Genomic DNA, 22,216 nt, shown 5'->3' on the forward strand with positions numbered 1-22,216 from the left:
TGAAGGTATGAGACGTGAATTAGCTAAGATAGACTGGCAAATGACACTTAACAGATTGACAGTGGATATGCAATGGCAAGCATTTAAAGGTTGCATGGATGAACTACAACAATTGTTCATCCCAGTTTGGCAAAAGAATAAATCAAGGAAGGTAGTGCACCCATGGCTGACAAGAGAAATTAGGGATAGAATCAATTCCAAAGAAGCAGCATACAAATTAGCCAGAGAAAGTGGCTCACCTGAGGACTGGGAGAAATTCAGAGTTCAGCAGAGGAGGACAAAGGGCTTAATTAGGAAGGGGAAAAAAGATTATGAGAGAAAACTGGCAGGCAACATAAAAACGGACTGTAAAAGCTTTTATAGGTATGTAAAAAGGAAAAGACTGGTAAAGACAAATGTAGGTCCCCTACAGACAGAAACAGGTGAATTGATTATGGGGAGCAAGGACATGGCAGACCAATTGAATAATTACTTTGGTTCTGTCTTCACTAAGGAGGACATAAATAATCTTCCAGAAATAGTAGGGGACAGAGGGTCCAGTGAGATGGAGGAACTGAGCGAAATACTTGTTAGTAGGGAAGTGGTGTTAGGTAAATTGAAGGGATTGAAGGCAGATAAAACCCCAGGGGCAGATGGTCTGCATCCTAGAGTGCTTAAGGAAGTAGCCCAAGAAATAGTGGATGCATTAGTGATAATTTTTCAAAACTCGTCAGATTCTGGACTAGTTCCTGAGGATTGGAGGGTGGCTAATGTAACCCCACTTTTTAAAAAAGGAGGGAGAGAGAAACCCGGGAATTATAGACCGGTTAGCCTAACGTCGGTGGTGGGGAAACTGCTGGAGTCAGTTATCAAAGATGTGATAACAGCACATTTGGAAATCATCGGACAAAGTCAGCATGGATTTGTGAAGGGAAAATCATGTCTGACGAATCTCATTGAATTTTTTGAGGATGTAACTAATAGAGTGGATAGGGGAGAACCAGTGGATGTGGTATATTTGGATTTTCAAAAGGCTTTTGACAAGGTCCCACACAGGAGATTAGTGTGCAAACTTAAAGCACATGGTATTGGGGGTAAGGTATTGATGTGGATGGAGAATTGGTTAGCAGACAGGAAGCAAAGAGTGGGAATAAACGGGACCTTTTCAGAATGGCAGGCGGTAACTAGTGGGGTACCACAAGGCTCAGTGCTGGGACCCCAGTTGTTTACAATATATATTAATGACTTGGATGAGGGAATTAAATGCAGCATCTCCAAGTTTGCGGATGACACAAAGCTGGGTGGCAGTGTTAGCTGTGAGGAGGATGCTAAGAGGATGCAGAGTGACTTGGATAGGTTGGGTGAGTGGGCAAATTCATGGCAGATGCAATTTAATGTGGATAATGTGAAGTTATCCACTTTGGTAGCAAAAATAGGAAAACAGATTATTATCTGAATGGTGGCCGATTAGGAAAAGGGGAGGTGCAACGAGACCTGGGTGTCATTATACACCAGTCATTGAAAGTGGGCATGCAGGTACAGCAGGCGGTGAAAAAGGCGAATGGTATGCTGGCATTTATAGCGAGAGGATTTGAGTACAGGAGCAGGGAGGTACTACTGCAGTTGTACAAGGCCTTGGTGAGACCACACCTGGAGTATTGTGTGCAGTTTTGGTCCCCTAATCTGAGGAAAGACATCCTTGCCATAGAGGGAGTACAAAGAAGGTTCACCAGATTGATTCCTGGGATGGCAGGACTTTCATATGAAGAAAGACTGGATGAACTGGGCTTGTACTCGTTGGAATTTAGAAGATTGAGGGGGAGATCTGATTGAAACATATAAAATCCTAAAGGGATTGGACAGGCTAGATGCAGGAAGATTGTTCCCGATGTTGGGGAAGTCCAGAACAAGGGGTCACAGTTTGAGGATAAAGGGGAAGCCTTTTAGGACCAAGATTAGGAAAAACTTCTTCACTCAGAGAGTGGTGAATCTGTGGAATTCTCTGCCACAGGAAGCAGTTGAGGCCAATACATTGGCTATATTTAAGAGGGAGTTAGATATGGCCCTTGTGGCTACGGGGATCAGGGGGTATGGAGGGAAGGCTGGGGCGGGGTTCTGAGTTGGATGATCAGCCATGATCATAATAAATGGCGGTGCAGGCTCGAAGGGCCGAATGGCCTACTCCTGCACCTATTTTCTATGTTTCTATGTTTCTATGTTTCTATTACGTGAGCACCATACTTGGCAAAGCCAGGATTTTAACATCTGTTCACTAACAGCTCTGACTGGGTTGGGGTCCGGCTGGCCCATCCCATCAGTGCTGCCCTCCAGTGTTCACTCAATGGAAGACAAGCCAGATTGCATTCGCCTGCAGCTGCACTGGCCGTAAGACCACAAGATATCGGAACAGAAATGGGTCACTTAGCCCATAAGTCAGATCTGCCATTCCATCATGGCTTATTTATTATCTATCTCAACCCCATTCTCCTGCCTTCTCTCTGTACCCTTTGACATCCTGCCTAACCAAGAACCTATTGACCTCTGCTTTAAATATACTCAATGATGTGACCTCTACAGCCTCCCATGGCAACGAATACCGCAGATTCACCACCCTCTGGCTAAAAAAGTTCCTTCTCATCTCCATTCACCAGCACAAAAAGAAAAACTGCTGTGCGCTTGTTCTGGCAGAAACATGGCTGCAGGACATCCCATACACCATCAATCTACAGGCCATGCCACTCAGGGACTTGGGCTATATAATATTTGTTGTGACTATTGTTTTCTGCTATCATGATTATATGTGCCTTGTACTCAAGCACTGATGGCAAAACAGCTATGACAAAAAAAGCACAAAGCCTTTGAGCCTTCCTCTCTATCTCACTTCCTTGGATATGTCTGTTTTAACTGCAATAAGAGTGAAAATTCTGCCCTTCAACAAAGGTCAAAACAGTACCTAGCCTTAGCAATTAGACACCAGTAGAGGCCAAGTCATTGGGTACACTTAAAGTGGAGGTTAATAGGTTGCTGATCTATCTAACCAGCCAGCACAGTGGCGCATGTAGGCCTCACTTCAACATTTAAGAGAAGTTTGGATAGGTACATGGATGGTAGGGGTATGGAAGGCTATTTCCTAGTGCAGGCCAATGGGAGTAAGCAGTTTAAAAGGTTCAGCACAGACTAGATGGGCAGAAGTGCCTGTTTCAGTGCTGTACTTTTTTATGACTCTTATTAATCAGGGAGTCAAAGGTTATGGGGAGAAGGCATCAGAAAGGAGTTGAGGGGAAAATGGATCAGCCACAATGAAATAGCAGAGCAGTCTAAATGGGCTGAATTGCATAATTCTGCTCGCAGGCATTAACCTTATGTTCATATTTATATGTGCGTCAACCTTCTCATCAATAACTTTCACAAAGTTAGCATTGGTTAACGCCCAAGAAAATGCCCGTGGAATGTGTGAGTTTCCTCCGTGTGCCCTGATTTCTTCCCACAGTCCAAAGACGTACTGAGTAGAAAGCTAATTGGTCATTGTAAACAGTCCTGTGATTAGGATAGGGTAAAATCAGGGATTGCTGGGTGGTATAGCTCAAATGGCTGGAAGGATCTGTTCCACGCTGTATCTCTGAATAAAAAATTAAAAATAAAACAACGTACTTTTTGATTCCCTTGTTGTTTCCAAGCATTGACTCCAGATAAGCAAAGCTGAGTGCCCGATAAAAGCAATTTCCATCACCAAGTGTTCTTCTGAAGAAAGCATACTTTTTACTGATATCCTGAATGAAAAAGAAAAAGATGACTACACATTTGCAGGCAGACATGAAAGGGATATACAGTGTATTATGGGCTTCCCATTCCCGTTCCCGTCCAACATGTCAATCCATGGTCTCCTCTTTGGCCATGATGAGGCCAATCTCATATTCTGTCTGTGTTGCCTTCAACCTGACGGCCTGAATATAGGTTTCTCCTTCTGGTAATATTTTTCCCTTTCCTCTTCTTCTGTTCCCCACTCTGGCCTCCTGCCTCTGCTCCTCACCTATCACCTCCCTTGGGTCCCCTCCAGCCCACCTGGCTTCACCCATCACCTTCTAACTGCCCTCCTTCCCTCCCCTCACCTTTTTATTCCGGAATCTTCCCCCCTCCTTTCCAGTCCTGAAGAAGAGTCTCAGCCCGAAACATCGATTGTTTATTCATTTCCATTGATACTGCCTGACGTGCCGAGTTCCTCCAGCATTTTATGTGTGTTTCTAAACTATTCACTTAAAACTCTGGCAAAAATGCAAATCCAGGCAAAGTTTTTTTTAAAAAAAGATGTGACTGTATTCTCTGTCCCATGTGCATGCAATCCACAATTTGCAGTAAATCTAGACTCTCCCAAAGATTACCATAGAGAGACATGTTCTGTTTGCATTATATACACATAACTTGTGCAAACATTTTTTCTCATTGTAGTTTAGTTTTTAATTATGTATTAAAATGTACTGCTGCCACAAAATAAGTTTCATGACATATTCCAGTGATATTAAACCCAATTCTGATTGACACAGATAGTGACTTACTGTACAATTTAATTTGTGTTACCATAGTACACATGATGAAAAACAGCAATACTTTCCTTCACATAATTTAAAAATAAAATCATACCTGTACTTTTTGTTGATAAATTCTGTCTTCAGGATGTTCATCTCCAAGAGCTTGTATTTCACTTCGATCAGAGACTATAGACACAGGTCCACACTATGTACATAAAACAGAAAAATAACACCCACCTCAATAGCAAATTCGGTACTGAAAGGATAAAAACATCTCAGCAAAATCCAAACTTACTGCTGATTTTGTTCACCATTTTGATCTCTCTGATTTTAATGTGTTTACTTTATTAGCAATACGGCACAGATTAGGCCCTTCGAGCCCTGCCAGCCCAGCAACCCTACAAACGAGATGAACCCTGACAGGACAATTTACAATAACCAATTAACCTAACAAACATCTCTTTGGACCGTAGGAGGAAACTGGGGCACCTGGGGAGAACCCACATATTCTACTGGGAGGACATACAAAGACTTCTTAAAGAAGGGTGCCAAAACTGAACTCTGAACTCTTGAGCTTTAATAGTGTCATGCTAACCTCTGCACCACAGGTTTTCGCACTACTTGTTTTTTAATGTATTTCTTCTTGTAACCTACAGTACGTGTTATCTATTGCACTGTATTGCTCTCAAAATAACAAATTTCACAGCATACAGCTGATTCTGATAATTCAACAAAAATATAACATACTATTGCTCACACGCACAAAATGCTGGAGGAACTCAGCAGGTCAGGCAGCATCCATGGAAGTGAATAAACAGTCGACGTTTCAGGCCGAGACCCTTCTTCAGGACTCCACAGGATGGGGGAAGACCCCAGAATAGGGTGGGGGGGGGGAAGGAAGGAGGGGAATGAAGAAAGAAGGTTGGAGCTGATGGTAGAAATACTATTACTCTCCCTTATTGCAGAGTCAATTGTTGAAAGTTTCAATGTCATGCCTGCCAAGTATGAAGCTTGTACATGGTGAACAATTAAAAAAGTTTAAGTGTTTTGGGGGCCTGCGAGTTTTGTTTCTTTTCTTTTTCGTTCCAGTCAGGGGTGGGGGGAGTTGATGCCTTTTCTTTCATCAACACCCATGGTCTTTCTGTATTTAATGGTTATCTGGATAAGACAAATATCAAAGTTGTATTATACATGCATACTTTGACAATAAAAACGCAAACATGAGGAAATCTGCAGATGCTGGAAATTCAAGCAACACACACAAAATGCTGGTGAACGCAGCAGGCCAGACAGCATCTCTAGGAAGAAGCACAGTCGAAGTTTTGAGCCGAGACCCTTTGTCAGGACTAACTGAAAGAAGAGATGGTAAGAGATTTGAAAGTGGGAGGGGGAGGGGAAGGTCTGAAATGATAGGAGAAGACAGGAGGGGGAGGGATGGAGCCAAGAGCTGGACAGGTGATTGGCAAAAGGGATATCAGGCTGGAGAAGGGAGAGGATCATGGGACGGGAGGCCTAGAGAGAGAGAAAGGGGGAGGGGAGCCCAGAGGAAGATGGAGAGCAGGCAAGGAGTTATAGTGAGAGGGACAGAGAGAGAGGAAAAAAAGGAATAAGTAAATAAGGGATGGGGCAAGAAGGGGAAGAGGGGCATTAACGGAAGTTAGAGAAGTCAATGTTCATGCCATCAGGTTGGAGGCTACCCAGATGGAATATAAGGTGTTGTTCCTCCAACCTGCATGTGGCAGATAAACCAGAAAGGATGCCATCAAAAGTGTCCTTCGTTAAATGAGGAGGAGCTATATTTGCTTTGCTACAAGTCGTTCTTCTTTAATAACTGAGGTTTTCTACTTCAGTTTCCAAAGCAAAGCAATACAAATAGCATTCAGGAAAATTTAATGTTCATTCTGGTCACATCAGACTGCACTACCCTTCTCTCAAAGGGTGCCCAATGGGTCATCCCATTGTCTAATACTTTCTAATTGGTTAATTCTTATCTATGGATTTGAATGGAATCTCCTTATTTTGGGTGTATAATACCCAAACAAAAAGCAGCACTATCTTTAATCTTAGCTTTCTGTGTCCAACTTTCCTCTGTTCTATCAACTCTTAATAAAACAATCGTGAAGTAACAAGTTTTGTGCCTCTTTACTGACTTCCAAAAAACACCCTTGGATTAAAAGGTTAAGAACCTTTTGGTAAAAGGCACCAAAACTTTTTAAAGATTTAATGAAGGCTCCTGTTCCTTCCACCTTTTCAATGGCCCTCTCCATGCACAAACATAAAACATACTCTGCATAAATAAAATTCTTAATTCAACTTTAAGTTTTCTATATCATAAGTATTTCTTCTTAATTGCTCTAGGGTAGGACTGTAATAATTTTACACACTTCAATTAAATCTCCACTCTGCTCCAAAGAAAACAATCACGATATCCAGTTTTTATCCCCCAAAGCTAAAATTAATCAGACCTGTAAGCATTTCCATAAATGTCCTTCATTCCATATCAATGCAATCATATCCTTCCAGGAATGCGGTGAAATATTGCTGTGGCTTTACAGTTCTAGTTCTCAGTTATTAAAACAAAGACCCTCTTATCCACACAAGCTACTTTAGCGTTATGCAGACACGAAATAGGGGCACCACTGCAGCGTAGCGGTTAGCGCAACGATTGGGGCATTAGAGATCGGCTGTCCGTAAGGAGTTTGTACGTCTTCCCTGTGGAATGGATGGGTATCCTCCGGATGCTCTGGTTTCCAAAGACATTCTAGATAGTAGGTTTATTAGTCATTGTAAATTGCCTTTGATTGGGTGGGGGGTGGGGTGGTGGGAAGAGGTGCTGGGTGGTGCAGCTTGTTGGGCCTGTTCCACGCTGTATCTCTAAGTAAAATTAAAAAATTATTTAATGACACAAAGGAACAAATTCTCTAATGTTTCTTATTATCCTACAGGTGTTCCCTCACCTTATCCGGTGTCTTCAAATACAGCTTTCGGATCAGTACAGGCCCTTCAACCCACAATGTTCTGCTGCCCTCTTAACCCATTCTAAGACCAATCCAACCCTTCCCTCCTACATAGACCTCCATTCTTCCATCATTCATGTACCTATCTAAGACAGGGCTTCCCAACTTTTTTATGCCACAAGCCAGCACCATTAAGCAAAGTGCCTGTGGATGCCAGGCTAGGTTCTCAGTTTCTTAAAAGTCCCTACATGCATTCCATGTACCCACCACTCTGTGTAAAGAATATCTCCCCTACATGTAGGGGCATGTTTGGCACAGCTTTGTGGGCCGAAGGGCCTGTATTGTGCTGTAGGTTTCCTCCCAATCACCTTAAAATTATGCCATTCAGTATCACCCCGGGCAAAGGTCTCTGGCCTTCCACTCTATCTATGACTCTGTCACCTTGTCCACCGCTATCAAGTGGCCTCTCATACTCCTTTGATCCAAAGAGAAAAGTTGTCTATTTAGATTTTCATTTATAGAGTCAATACTGAGGCAGGAATGGGGATTCATGGAGGCAGCACTGGTAGTCTTGGCTTCGGACTCTTCTAGCAGGTACAGGGTACTGCTAGCACAGCTAGATGAGCAAAGACTGCAAAGTGGGTGAGTAATTTCACCACTGGGCCATGATACTGGGATCATTGAAAATGAGGCAGTGAAAAGGAATGAAGGTACCAGTAACTAAAGACCGGAAGATGATAGACATAGCAGCAGTGTGAGGCTTTTCTGCTCCACCATCCCATCACGCCTGATTTGTTTTCCCTCTCAACCCCATTGTGTCTGTGTAGCAGGAGGCAGGGATTCACATTCCTGGATAATTGGGACCTCTTCTGGGGCAGGTGGGACCTGTACAAAAGGAACAGGCTGCACTTGAATCCAAGGGGGACCAAAATTCTTGCGAGCAGGTTTACTACAGCTGTTGAGAGTGGTTTAAACTAATATGGCAGGGAAATGGGAACCAGTATGACAGAGCTAAGGATGAGCCAGCAGGTTTACAAGTCGAGGATGAGTGTAACATGAATGTAAGGAAGGACAAGCCAATGATTGGGTACAAATGCAGACAGAGCAAAGTGTTAAATTGTACCACAGACGCAAAATTCAAAAGGGCAAAGAATACAGGACTGAAGGTGCTGTATTTAAATATGCATAGCATTCAGAACAAGGTGGATGAACTCTAAGCGCAGTTAGTCGGTATGATGTTGTGGGTATCACTGAGTCGTGGCTGAAAGAAGGCCATAGTTGGGAGCTTAATGTCAAAGGGCATACTTTGTACTGAAAGGACAGGCAGGTTATCCACTTTGGTGGCAAGAACAGGAACACAGATTATTATCTGAATGGTGGCCGATTAAGAAAAAGGGAGGTGCAACGAGACCTGGGTGTCATTGTACACCAGTCATTGAAAGTGGGCATGAAGGTACAGCAGGCGGTGAAAAAGGCGAATGGTATGCTGGCATTTATAGCGAGAGGATTCGAGTACAGGAGCAGGGAGGTACTACTGCAGTTGTACAAGGCCTTGGTGAGATCACACCTGGAGTATTGTGTGCAGTTTTGGTCCCCTAATCTGAGGAAAGACATCCTTGCCATAGAGGGAGTACAAAGAAGGTTCACCAGATTGATTCCTGGGATGGCAGGACTTTCATATGATGAAAGACTGGATCGACTAGGCTTATACTCTCTGGAATTTAGAAGATTGAGGGGGGGATCTGATTGAAACGTATAAAATTCTAAAGGGATTGGACAGGCTAGATGCAGGAAGATTGTTCCCGATGTTGGGGAAGTCTAGAACGAGGGGCCACAGTTTGAGGATAAAGGGGAAGCCTTTTAGGACCGAGATGAGGAAAACCTCTTCACACAGAGAGTGGTGAATCTGTGGAATTCTCTGCCACAGGAAACAGTTGAGGCCAGTTCATTGGCTATATTTAAGAGGGAGTTAGATATGGCTCTTGTGGTTAAAGGTATCAGGGGGTATAGAGAGAAGGCAGGTACAGGGTTCTGAGTTGGATGATCAGCCATGATCATACTGAATGGTGGTGCAGGCTCGATGGGCCGAATGGCCTACTCTTGCACCTATTTTCTATGTTTCTATGAAGGCATAGGCGGTAGTGTGGCTCTGTTGCTAAGAGATGGAATTACATCTTTAGAAAGAGGTGACATAGGGTCAGAAAATGTCGAATCTTTGTGGGTAGAGTTAAGAAATTGCAAGGGTGAAAAAGCCATTATGGGAATCATATATAGGCCTCCAAACAGTAGCTAAGATGTGGGGTTGAGACCGCAAAGGGAGCTGGAAAAGGTATGTATTAAGGGTAACAACACAATTGTAATTGGGAATTTCAGTATGCAAGGTGATTGGGAAAATCAGGTTGTTGTTAGATCGCAAGAGAGGGAATTGTTAACTGCCTATGAGATGGCTTTTTAGAGCAGCTTGTGCTTGAGCCTACTCAGAGAAAACTATCTTAGATTGGGTGTTGTTTCATTACCAGATCTTATTAGGGAGCTTAATGTAAAGGAACTCTCAGGAGACAGTGATCATAATATGATGGAGTTCCTACTCTTCTCTAATATCCTCTTAATAATAAACACGAGAGATTCTGCAGATGTTGGAAATCCAAAGCAACACACACAAAATACTGAAGGCACTCAGCAGGTCAGGATGTATCTATGGAAAGAAATAAACAGTCAATGTTTCAGTCTGAGATCCTTCATCAGGACCGGTAAGAGATCTCAGCCCAAAACATCAACAGTTTAATCCTTTCCATAGATGCTGCCTGACCTGCTGAATTCCCCCAGGTCTTTGGCAAGCAAACTGTTACCCATGTAGCAGGCACCCCCTCCATGCAGCTGATGAATCCAAAGGAATGGCAGAGACCAATACTGTTTGGCACCAGTGGCAACACAGGAGTTGCCAGTCAGTGTTGAACTCAACGTAGAACTCCCTTAGGGACTCCAGCTCTGAATTTGTCCCTTGTGGTTTACAATCGAAGCATTCCCCATGAGTGGGATAGCCGTAAGGCAACAGAGGTTTGAGATCAAAGTTTTCCTTCTAGACGAGCTGCCAACCATAGCTGACGAACCCCATCTGCCCGTAGCAACTAGTTTTAAGGCGCCAGTAACCCACCTTTGCCCTTTCTCCTTTCAGTAGAAACAGAGCATTTAATAGGTCGTGGGAGCTCATCCCCAGCAATGACAACCTTCAGAGATCAGTCGTTACACTTGCCATATTGCAAGTGTTTCCTTCCATTGATCGAGAATCAAGACCTGTTCACCATGTTCCAGATGTGTCACATCAGGGCTCTCTTTAACTGAAATTAGATAACCCTAGTCTGATGCTGGTGATCTCCCTGTTGAGGAGGGTTGGGTATGGGAGTATTGGAGAAGGTAGTTGCAGTCCTAGAAAATGGTCCATGTAACAATATTCAATAAGGCGATGCTGCGTCATCTCAATGTGCATCAAGAAATGTGAGCTGAAGACAGTGTAAACTTTGTTAATTTATTTCCTAATTTTCATTTAAGTTTCATAAGAGAAGTTTTATTCCGTATCACAGGTGTTTTTTTTGGTAGTGACCTGTGATTTCTGTGAGGGTGAACTGCAGGAAAACAGCATCCATCATTCAATATTAAGAACACCCACCACCGAGGACCAGCACTCTTCTTGCTGCTGCTATCAGGAAAGTGGTACAGGAGCCTCACAACTCACAACCAATGGGGATAACTTCACTCACCCCATCCCTGAACTATTACCTCAACCTATGGACTCACTTCCAAAGAGTCTTCATCTCATGTTCTCTATTTATTGCTTGTTTATTATTCTTTCTTTCTTTTTGTATCTGCACTGTTTGCTGTCATCTGCATTCTGGTTGAACACTAAAGTTTCATTGATTTTGTTATGGTTATTATTCTATAGATTTACTGAATATGCCCACAAGAAATTGAATCTCAGGTGACATAGACGTGTGTTGATAATAAATTTACTTTGAAGTTTGCCATAATACAGGAGTCATCTGTATGGCAGTGTTCTCACAATAAATGCTGATATACCATTCTGTACGTTGGTGAGATCCGACATAAATTGGGTCACAACCAATGGAAGAGTAGAACAAGTTAGGGTGCAAATCCCCATATCGCCATAAAGCTTGTGGCATGAACAATGTTAACTGGCGTACCTCTGAATGCATTTTGCATACGTTTTCAAAATTTAAAGTAAACTTATTATCAAAGTACTTATTTGTCACCATATGCAACCCTGAGATTCATTTTCCTGCGGGCATACTCAGCAAATCTATAGAATGGTAACTGTAAACAGGATCGACGAAAGGTCAACCAGAGTGCAGAAGACAACAAACTGTGCAAATGCATGTATAAATAAATAGTTATAAATAACAAGAGCATGAGATTACAAGATAAAGAGCCCTTAAAGTGAATCATTGGTTGTGGGAACATCTCAATGGATGGGCATTCCATAGATGCTGCCTGGCCAAACATGAGAAAATCTGCAGATGCTGGAAATCCAAATAACACACACAGAATGCCGGAGGAACTCAGCAGGCCAGGCAGCATCTATGGAAAAGAGTAAACAGTCGATGTTTCGGGATGAGACCCTTCTTCAGGACTGAGAAGTCAGAGTACGAAGGTGGGGCAAGGGGAGGAAGAAGTACAAGGTGGTAGGTGAGAGGTGAAACCAGGAGAGGAAGAAAGGTGAAGTAAAGAGCTGGGAAGTTGATTGGTGGAAGAGACAAAGAGCTCAGAGATAGTGTTGATATCAGGCCCTTTCTTCAAGAGCCTGATGGGTAACTGTTCTTGAACCTGGTGGTGACAGTCCTGAGGCAGCAGCGAAAGGAGAGTGGGGCGGAGGCATCGCTGATGATGGATGCTGCTTTTCTACGACAGTATTTCATGTGCTTAATGGTTGGAAGGGGGTTGCCCCTGATATACTGGGCCAAATCCACTACTTTTTGTAGGATTTTCCTTTCAAAGACACTGGTGTTTCCATACCACAGAATCTGAACACAAAGCATTGAATAAAATTAATTTTCACCCTTTAGATTTTGACTTAATACTTATATTCCCTGGGCTTTATTACTTCCTGATGAAGAGTCAGCCCTCAGCCTGAAGCATCGACTGTTTATTCATTTCCATAGATGCTGTCTGACCTGCTGGTTCCTCCCTCAGTTTGTGAGTGTTGCTCTGGATTTTCAGCATCTGCAGAATCTCCTGTTTCAATGTCCTGTTTTCTTTATCACTTGCACCAAGTGTACCTTAACCTTCTATGACCTCATGTGCAAGGATATCAGATTCCTTTGAACATCAGCTCATTTCATTCTTTTGTCAAATAAAAAGAAATATTCCTCCCTTATATTTTTCCACCCAAAGTGGATAATCATATTCAATTCCTGCTATGAATGCTACTTGCATTTGGGGAACGCATCATATTTCCTGCTAACTTAATTCTGAAAATATAACAAGATATAGTTTTCATGATGAAATGAGGTTAACTGAAGTGGTATAGAAACAAACATAATCCAAACTTTTAAAATGGAGGATTCACTGGTATTAATGTAAATGAACTGTGTAATGTGCAAACACACATTTACTTGTGACATTATTCCCGGTTCTGACTTTTAACTGGAGACATTCCAGAATCAGGCTTAATATCAGTGGCGTATGTCATGAAATTTGTTGTTTTAATGGCAGCAGTAATAATAAAGTTATAAATTACAATTATATATAAAATTTATGTTACATATACACATATATCATAAATTGAACACATAGTTCAAAAAGACGTTCATTGTGCATTCAGAAATGTGATGGTGGAGGGGAAGAAGCTCTTCCTAAAACATTGAGTGTGTGTCTTTCAGGCTCCTGTCCCTCCTCCTTGATGGTAGCAATGACAAGAGGGCATGTCCTAGGTGATGAGAGTCCTCAATAATGGATGCTGCCTTTTTGAGGCATTGCTTTTTGAAGGTGCTGTGGAGGCTCGTGCCCATGATGGAGCTGACTGAGTTTGCAGTATTTCCTGATCCTGTGCATTTGTTTGCATTGTCTATTCCTGACAGATTGTGGTCATTACAACCCGTTTAAATATTCAGCACCATTGCTTATTCCTTTCTCTTTACCTTATCAGGACTTCCCCCTAGCTACTTAGTTCAAGGGGTTACACTGGGCCCTTGCTGAGGCCTAGGTCTGAAGTGAAACTTGTCAAATGAAACAGTTTACTTTTTCCCCACAAATTGAAACTGTTAGCAATAAGAGGGCATGTCCTGGACAGTGAGGGTCTTTAATGATAGAAGTCACCACCTTTTAAAGGTATCCTTGATGATGAGGAGGGCAAAGATATAGAAGCAGAATTAGGCCATTCAGCCCAGAGTCTGCTCCACCATTCCATCATGGCTGATCCTAGATCCCCCTCAATCCCATACACCCATTAGCCTATAGCCACACTACCGCCTATGGCTTCCAGCCTGTCCTTTTGAAACAAAGTAGATCCTTGGACGCTATTCCCAACTAAGACCTTCTTTCAGCCATGACTCAGTGATGCTCACTTCATTCTCATATTTTTTCTCTATTTCTCTCCACATCTCCTCTTTGAGAGTGGACATCTTCTCCCACACGCAACAATCTCCCGCTCAGTAAGACCAAGGAACTGACAGTGGACTTCAAGAAGGGGAAGTTGAGAGAACATGCAACAGTCCTCATCGAGGGATCAGCAGTCGAAAGGGGTGAGCAGCTTCAAGTTCCTGGGTGTCAACATCTGTGAGGCTCTATTCTGGGCCCAACATATTGATGCAATTACAAAGAAGGCTATATTTCATTAGGAGTTTGAGAAGATTTGGTATTTCACTCAGGACTCTAGCAAATTTCTACAGATATACCGTAGAGTGCATTCTAACTGGCTGCATTACCACCTGGTACAGAGGAGGCACTACACAGGATCAGAAGAAGTTGCTTAAGTTGTAAAGTCAGCCAGCTCCATTGTGGACACTAGCCTCCCAGCATTGAGGAGGCTTTCAAAAAGTGATACCTCAAAAAGATGGTATCCATTATTAAGGATCCCATCACCCAGGACATGCCCTCTTCTCATTGCTACTATCAAGGATGTGGTACAGGAGCTTGAAGTCACAGGAACAGCTTCTTCCCCTCCACCAACAGATTTCTGAATGGACAACCAACCCATGTAAACTACCTCACTATTTTTTTTGTTTTCTGCTCTCTTTTTGCACGATGTATATATTCTTAATGTATTTTATTATTACATAATGCATTTGTACTGCAGCTGTACAACAACACATTTCACAACATTTGCCAGTGATACTGAAACAACTGCAATACTATTTTGGGCTACCATCATTATTCGTGAACTGACAGTTTAATATTTCTTCCCTTGATACAGCAAAAAAAAACCACTCCACCATGAAGACTTTCAGACACGCCCTAAACTTCCTGCAACAAACACAAAAGATGCTGGTGAACGCAGCAGGCCAGGCAGCATCAAGAGGAAGAGGTACAATCGACGTTTCGGGCCGGGACCTTTCGTCAGGACACCCTAAACTTCCTGTTTGGAATGAAGGACTTGGATTATCATCCCTGGCATCTGACTGAACATAAAATACTTAAATTTGCCAATAAGCTGCATTATGTCCGCTACACGTCAGCTGTGTATAACAATGTCAATGATGCCTAACTCATTAATAACAACTTATTTATTGAGCACTTTTTGTACATACGATCTCGTTCAAAGTGCTTTACAATGAAATAAAGTGCAAACAGGAAAATAAAGGCAAAGAGATGTTAATTAAAAGCGAGGTTAAATAATTAGGCTTTGAGGGCGTTTAAAGGTATCAACTGAGTCTGCATCCCGTATAGTTTTAGATATTGAGTTGCACAGTTTAGAAACGTAGTTCAGAAAAGCTGACCTGCTAATTCTCTGCATTACATTCATTGGTGGATGAATGCTGGTGATTGCAATCATGCACTGGCACCGGCTCTCTGGGTACAAACCCTCCCCGAACACCAGCAGCTATTACCACTGTATTTCATTCCCCCAAGACACTGCATGGGGAGCAAAGACAAACTCTGACTTACTGCACCATCCATTGCGAGGCGCCCCCAGCCGGCCGGCTCCCAGTCTGGGCTGACAGGCGGCGCACACCCCACCACTGACACATCGCCCGCCGCCCGCACAGCCTCACGTGACACCCCCGCCGCCGCTCCGCACAGCCTCACGTGACACCTCCGCCGCTGCGCCGCACAGCCTCACGTGACACTCTCGCCCGCCGCGGCCGGCGTCGCGTCGGAACAATGGGGCAAGCGGTGCCGTCACTCAAGCGTCAGGTGACCGTCCACCAGTCAATCAGGCGGAGCTGCTAGAGGTCCCGCCTCTTACCGTTTGGCCATTTGGCCCATCCAGTCTGCCCCACCAAAGGATCATGGTGGATCCATTTTCCCTGCCAACCCCAGTCTCCTCCCTTACTAGCAAGAACCTATCAGCCTCTGCTTCAAATAACTTAGACTCCACAGCCATCTGTGGCAGTGAGATGCACCACCCTTTGGCAAAAGAAATTCCTCTTCATCTCCAACAAGAGAAAATCTGCAGATACTGGAAATCCAGAGCAACACACACACAAAATGCTGGAGGAACTCAGCAGGCCAGGCAGCATCTATGGAAAATTTCTCAAACAGTATTAATATTGAATTGAATTGACTTTATTACCTACATCCTTCATATACATGAGGAGTAAAAATCTTTACATTATGGCTCCATCTAAATGTGCAATGTGCAATTTATAGTGATATATAATAAATACTATGTACAACAGGACAGTCAATATAACATAGAAATACAGTTGTAACAGCATGAATTAATCAGTCTGATGGCCTGGTGGAAGAAGCTGTCCTGGAGCCTGTTGGTCCTGGCTTTTGTGCTGATGTACCGTTTCCTGGATGGTAGCAGCTGGAACAGTGTATGGCTGGGGTGACTTGGGTCCCCAATGATCCCTCAGGCCCTTTTTACACACCTGTGTCTGTAAATCTCCTGAATAGTGGGGTGTTCACATCTACAGATGTGCTGGACTGTCTGCACCACTCTCTGCAGAGTCCTGCGATTGAGGGAAGTACAGTTCCCATACCAGGCAGCGATACAGCCAGTCAGGATGCTCTGAATTGTGCCCCTATAGACAGTTCTTAGGATTTGGGGTCCCATACCAAAGTTCTTCAACTGAGGTGAAAGAGGCGCTGTTGTGTCTTTTTCACCACACAGCCGGTGTGTACAGACCATGTGAGATCCTCGGTGATGTTTATGCAGAGGAATTTGAAGCTGTTCACCCTCTCAACCCCAGATCTATTGATATCAATAGGGGCTAGCCTGTCTCCATTCCTCCTGTAGTCCACAACCAGCTCCTTTGTTTTTGCAACATTGAGGGAGAGGTCGTTTTCTTGACACCACTGTGTCAGGGTGATGACTTCTCTGTAGGCTGCCTCATTATTATTTGAGATTAGGCCAATCAGTGTAATGTCTTCGGCAAATTTAATTCACAAATTGGAACTGTGGGTGACGACACAGTCATGGGTATACAGGGAGTAAAGGAGGGGGCTTCATACACAGCCTTGAGAGGTTCCTGTATTGAGAGTCAGAGATGAGGCAGCCCACTCTTACCACCTGCTGGCGATCTGACAGGAAGTCCAGGATCCAGCTGCACAAGGCAGGGTGAAGGCCGAGGTCTCTAAGTTTCCTGTCAAACTTGGAGGGAATTGTAATGTTGAATGCTGACCAAGAACAGCATTCTCACATGAGCATCCTTCTTCTCCAGACGTGTAAGGACGGTGTGTGGATCTGTGGCTATTGCATCATCTGTTGATCGGTTGGGTTGGGAGACAAATTGTAGTGTGGATGATAGCAAGCTGCAGATGTAATCTTTGACCAGCCTCTCAAAGCACTTGCTTATTATTGAGGTGAGAGCGACAGGACACCAGTCATTCAGACATGTTACCTTGGTCTTTTTAGATACAGGGACAAGTATGCACTACTTCATGCAAACCTGCACTATTGACTTTGAATACAATTAGGTCTGTGCATGTGGAAAATCTAACTTCATGAAACACTTATTTTGCACCATCATTATACCTACATTTTGAGATCCAACCATCAGTACTGATCTTCATTAACTGTTCTTTTCAGACAATACACACAAAATGCCTGAGGAACTCAACTTCTGGTAATGCCTCCCCCCCCCCCCCCATTCCCTTATCTCTTTATCTCTCTCTCTCTCTCTCTCTCTCTCTCTCACCTTATCTCCTTGCCTGCCCATCACCTCCCTCTGGAGGTCCTCCCCTTTTCCTTCTTCCATGGCCTTCTGTCCTCTCCTATTAGATTCCCCCTTCTCCAGCCCTGTATTTCTTTCACTAATCAACTTCCCAACTCTTTACTTCACCCCTCCCGCTCCCTATTTCACATCATCTTGTGTTTCTTCTTCCTTTCTCTCATCTTTTAACTCTACTCCTCATATTTTACTCTCCAGTCCTGCTGAAGGGTCCTGGCCTAAAATGTCGACTGTACTCTTTTCCATAGATGCTGCCTGGTTTGTTGAGTTCCTCCAGCATTTTGTGCAAGTTCCTCCTCATCTCTCTTCTAAAGGGATGTCCCTCTATTGTGAGGTAGTGCTTTCTGGTCCTAGACTCACCCAGGACGAACCAGGAATGGGAACCAGAGTGCCAGAACAGTAAGTGGAGAGGTTGTGGAGACAGATGTTGGTAAGACCTCAGACAAAGTTAGGCCTGAAACGTCGAAGGGTCTCGGCCTGAAATGTCGACTGTACCTCTTCCTAGAGATGCTGCCTGGCCTGCTGTGTTCACCAGCAACTTTGATGTGCGTTGCTTGAATTTCCAGCATCTGCAGAGTTCCTGTTGTTTAGGAATCAAAAGATTGAGCAAGGTTCAACCGGTGTCCTGAGCTGCTTTTATTTCAATGCAAGAAGTATTGCAGGAAAGGCAGATGATAGTGTTGAAGATGAGGTAGCTGGTTTACAAAAAGAGGCAATGTGTAGTGAGGAGAAGCTGTTGAAAGGGCAAAGGACCGCGAGTGTCCTTTATTTTAGGGAATCCTGGTTAACCCCTTCCATACCGGATGCAGCGATTCAGATCGACAGATTTACTATACACTGTCAGGATATATCTATAGAGTCTCTCAAAAGCAGAGGTGGAGGAGTATGCCTCATGATCAACTCCTCTTGGTGCACGAATATATCAGTGCTGTCCCAAGTCTGCTCACTAGACCTGGAATATCTAGCAGTTAAGTGCCATCCATTTTACCTACCACGGGAGATTTCTGTGATTATTTTGGAAGCGGTATACATTCCACCTCAGGCCAAAGTCAATCAGGCTTTAGATGATCTGAGCAATGGGATCAACATGCATGAAACAGCGCATCCTAACGCCTTCTCCATCGTTTTGGCAGATTTTAACTAGGCCAGTCTGAAAAAAATCATTAAACAATTAACATCAACAGATCACTTGCAATACCAGAGGAAACAACACACTGGACCATTGCTACACCACCATCAAAAATGCCTACCGTGCTGTTCCACGCCCTCACTTCGGGAAGTCTGATCACCTGGCTGTACTTCTACATCCTGAGTATAGGCAGAGACTGAAGACTGCAGCAGCAGTAGTGAGGACCAAGAAGGTATGGACAAGGGAAACACAGGAGTGCCTGTAGGACTGCTTTGAATTGGTGGACTGGACTATTCAGAGATTCATCTTCAAATTTGGATGTGTGTGCTGCAGTTGTTGCTGACTTCATTACAACCTGTGTGGATGAGTGTGTGCCTACAAAGACTTACTGTACATTCCCAAACCAATAACTGTGGATAAACCAAGAGGTATGTCGTCTGCTAAAGGCTAGATCTGTGGCATTGAAGTCTGGTGACCCAAGTCTCTAACAGGAAACCAGATATGATATGTGGAGGGCCATTTCAAGAGCAAAGAGACAATTTTGAATGAGGTTGGAGGCGACATCGGATGCACGACAACTCTGGCAGGGTTTGCAAGACGTTACTTTCTACAAAGTGAAACCCAATAGCATGAATGGCAGCAATGCTTCACTACCAGATGAATTCAATGCCTTCCATGCCTGCTTTGAAAGGGAGAACACAACTACAGCTGTGAAGATCCCTGCTGCACCCAGTGACCCTGTGATCGCTGTCTCGAAGGCCAGTGTTAGGCTGCCTTTAAAGAGGGTGAACCCTCACAAGGCAGAAGGCCCTGACAGAGTACCTGGCAAGGCTCTGAAAACTTGTGCTAACTAACTGGCGGGAGTACTCAAGGACATTTTCAACCTCTCACTGCTACGGTTGGAAGTTCCCACTTGCTTTAAAACGGCAACAATTATACCAGTGACTAAGAAGAATAATATGAGCTGCCTTAATGACTATCACCCAGTAGCACTCACATCTACAGTGATGAAATGCTTTGAGAGGTTGATCACGACTAGATTGAACTGCTTCCTCAGCAAGGACCTGGACCCACTGCAATCTGCCTATCGTCACAATAGGTCAACAGTAGATGCAATCTCAATGGCTTTTCACATGGCCTTAGACCACCTGGACAATACAAGCACCTGTATCAGATTGCTGTTCATGGACCATAGCTCAGCATTTACACCATCATTCCCACAATCCTGACTGATAAGTTTCAAAATCTGGGCCTCTGTACCTTTCTCTGCAATTGGATCCGTGACTTCCTAAACAGAAGACGACAGTCTGTGTGGATTGGTGATAATATCTCCTCCTTGCTGATAATCAACACTGGTGCACCTCAGGGGTGTGTACTTAGCCCACTGCTCTACTCTCTATATACACATGACTGTGTGTCTAGGCATAGCTCAAATACCATCTATGAATTTGCTGATGATATAACCATTGTTGGTAGAATCTCAGATGGAGATGAGAGGGCGTACAGGAGCGAGATACGCCAACTAGTGGAGTGGTGTCACAGCAACAAACTTGTATTCAACGTCAGTAAGGCAAAAGAGCTGATTGTGGACTTCAGGAAGGGTAAGATGAAGGAACACGTACCAATTCTCATAGAGGGATCAGAAGTCAAGTCAAGTTTATTGTCATTTCGACCATAAGCTGCTGGTACAGTACACAGTAAAAATGAAATAACGTTCCACCAGGACCCTGGTGCTACACAAAACAACACAAAACTACACTAGACTATGTGAGACAGCACAAGGCTACACTAGACTACATAAAACAACATAAAAACTGCACTAGACTACAGACCTGCACAGGACTACATAAAGTGCACAAAGCAGTGCAGGGCAGTACAATAATTAATGAACAAGACAATAGTCACAGTAGAGGACAAATTACAATATAATAATAAATGATGTAGATGTCAGTCTAGACTCTGAGTATTGAGGAGTCTGATGGCTTGGGGGAAGAAACTGTTGCACAGCCTGGTCGTGAGAGCCTGAATGTTTTGGTACCTTTTGCCAGATGGTAAGAGGGAGAAGAATTTGTATGAGGGGTGTGTATCCTTCACAATACTGTTGGCTTTACGGGTGCAGCATGTGGTGTAAATGTCTGTGATGGCGGGAAGAGAGACCCCAATGATCTTATCAGCTGGCCTCACTATCCGCTGCAGGGTCTTGCGATCCGAGACGGTGCAATTCCCGAACCAGGCAGTGATGCATCTGCTCAGGATGCTCTCGATACATCCTCTGTAGAATGTGGTGAGGGTGGGGGGGTGGGAGATGGACTTTTCTCAGCCTCGCAGAAAGTAGAGACGCTGCTGGGCTTTCTTGGCTATGGAGCTGGTGATGAGGAACCAGGTGAGATTCTCCGCCAGGTGAACACCAAGAAATTTGGTGCTCTTACGACCTCAACAGAGGAGCTGTCTATGTTCAGCGGAGAGTGCGCAAAAGTGGAGAGAGAGAGCAGATTCAAGCTCCTGGGTGTCAAGATCTCTGACCGTAACCCTCAATGCAATTATAAAGAAGGCAAGACAGCCACTATACTGTAAATGGGGGTTCTTTTTTAACATTTAAGAATAAATTGGACAGATACATGGATGGGAGGTGTATGGAGGGATATGGTCCGTGTGCAGGTCAGTGGGACTAGGCAGAAAATGGTTCGGCACAGCCAAGAAGGGCCAAAAGGCCTGTTTCTGTGCTGTGGTTTCTATATACACTGTTATTTATTTATTTATTATCTTCTATATTATGTACTGCATTGAACTGCTGCTGCTAAATTGACAAATTTCATGGCATATGCTGGTGATAGTAAACCTGATTCTGATTCTCATTCTCATTCTGAACTTGTAGTCAACAGGATGAGTTGCAATGAAAAAGACGAACAAAATTGAAAAGGGTGAATACAGAAGAAGGTGTTATATTTGAATGCATGCAGTATATGGAAAAAGGCAGATAAGCTTGCAGCACAGTTACAGATTAGCCGGTGTGATGTTGTAAGCCTCTCTGAATTATGGTTGAAAGAAGATTATAGCTGGGAGTTTAATGTCCAAGGATACACATTTTATGGAAAGGACAAGCAGGTTGGCAGAGGGGGCGTCGTTGCTTGTTGGTAAAAAATGAAATCAAATCATCAGAAAGAAATGACATAGGGTTAGAAGGTGTTGAATCTTTGTGGATAGAGCTAAGGAACTGCAAGGGTAAAAAGATGCTCTTGGGTTGTTTACATTGTTGTTGTTAAGTGCCACAGA

General features: G+C 43.7%; 1 protein-coding gene across 1 annotated transcript in view; it reads right to left on the reverse strand.

Annotated features, from left to right (window-relative positions):
- The window catches only part of LOC140206323 (ubiquitin thioesterase OTUB2-like), a 28,758-nt gene extending 13,010 nt beyond the window's left edge, over positions 1-15,748 (reverse strand). The window contains exons 1-3 of the mRNA XM_072274663.1: positions 15,581-15,748; positions 4,618-4,710; positions 3,631-3,749 (exon numbers count right to left, since the gene is read on the reverse strand). Of these exons, the coding sequence (XP_072130764.1) occupies positions 3,631-3,749; positions 4,618-4,710; positions 15,581-15,592 (224 nt within the window). The 5' untranslated portion in view covers positions 15,593-15,748. The remainder of the gene's footprint in view (positions 1-3,630; positions 3,750-4,617; positions 4,711-15,580) is intronic.
- Positions 15,749-22,216: the final 6,468 nt, after the last annotated feature.

This window comes from Mobula birostris, chromosome 1 (genome assembly GCF_030028105.1).
Source record: "Mobula birostris isolate sMobBir1 chromosome 1, sMobBir1.hap1, whole genome shotgun sequence".
NCBI classification, from domain to species: domain Eukaryota; kingdom Metazoa; phylum Chordata; class Chondrichthyes; order Myliobatiformes; family Myliobatidae; genus Mobula; species Mobula birostris.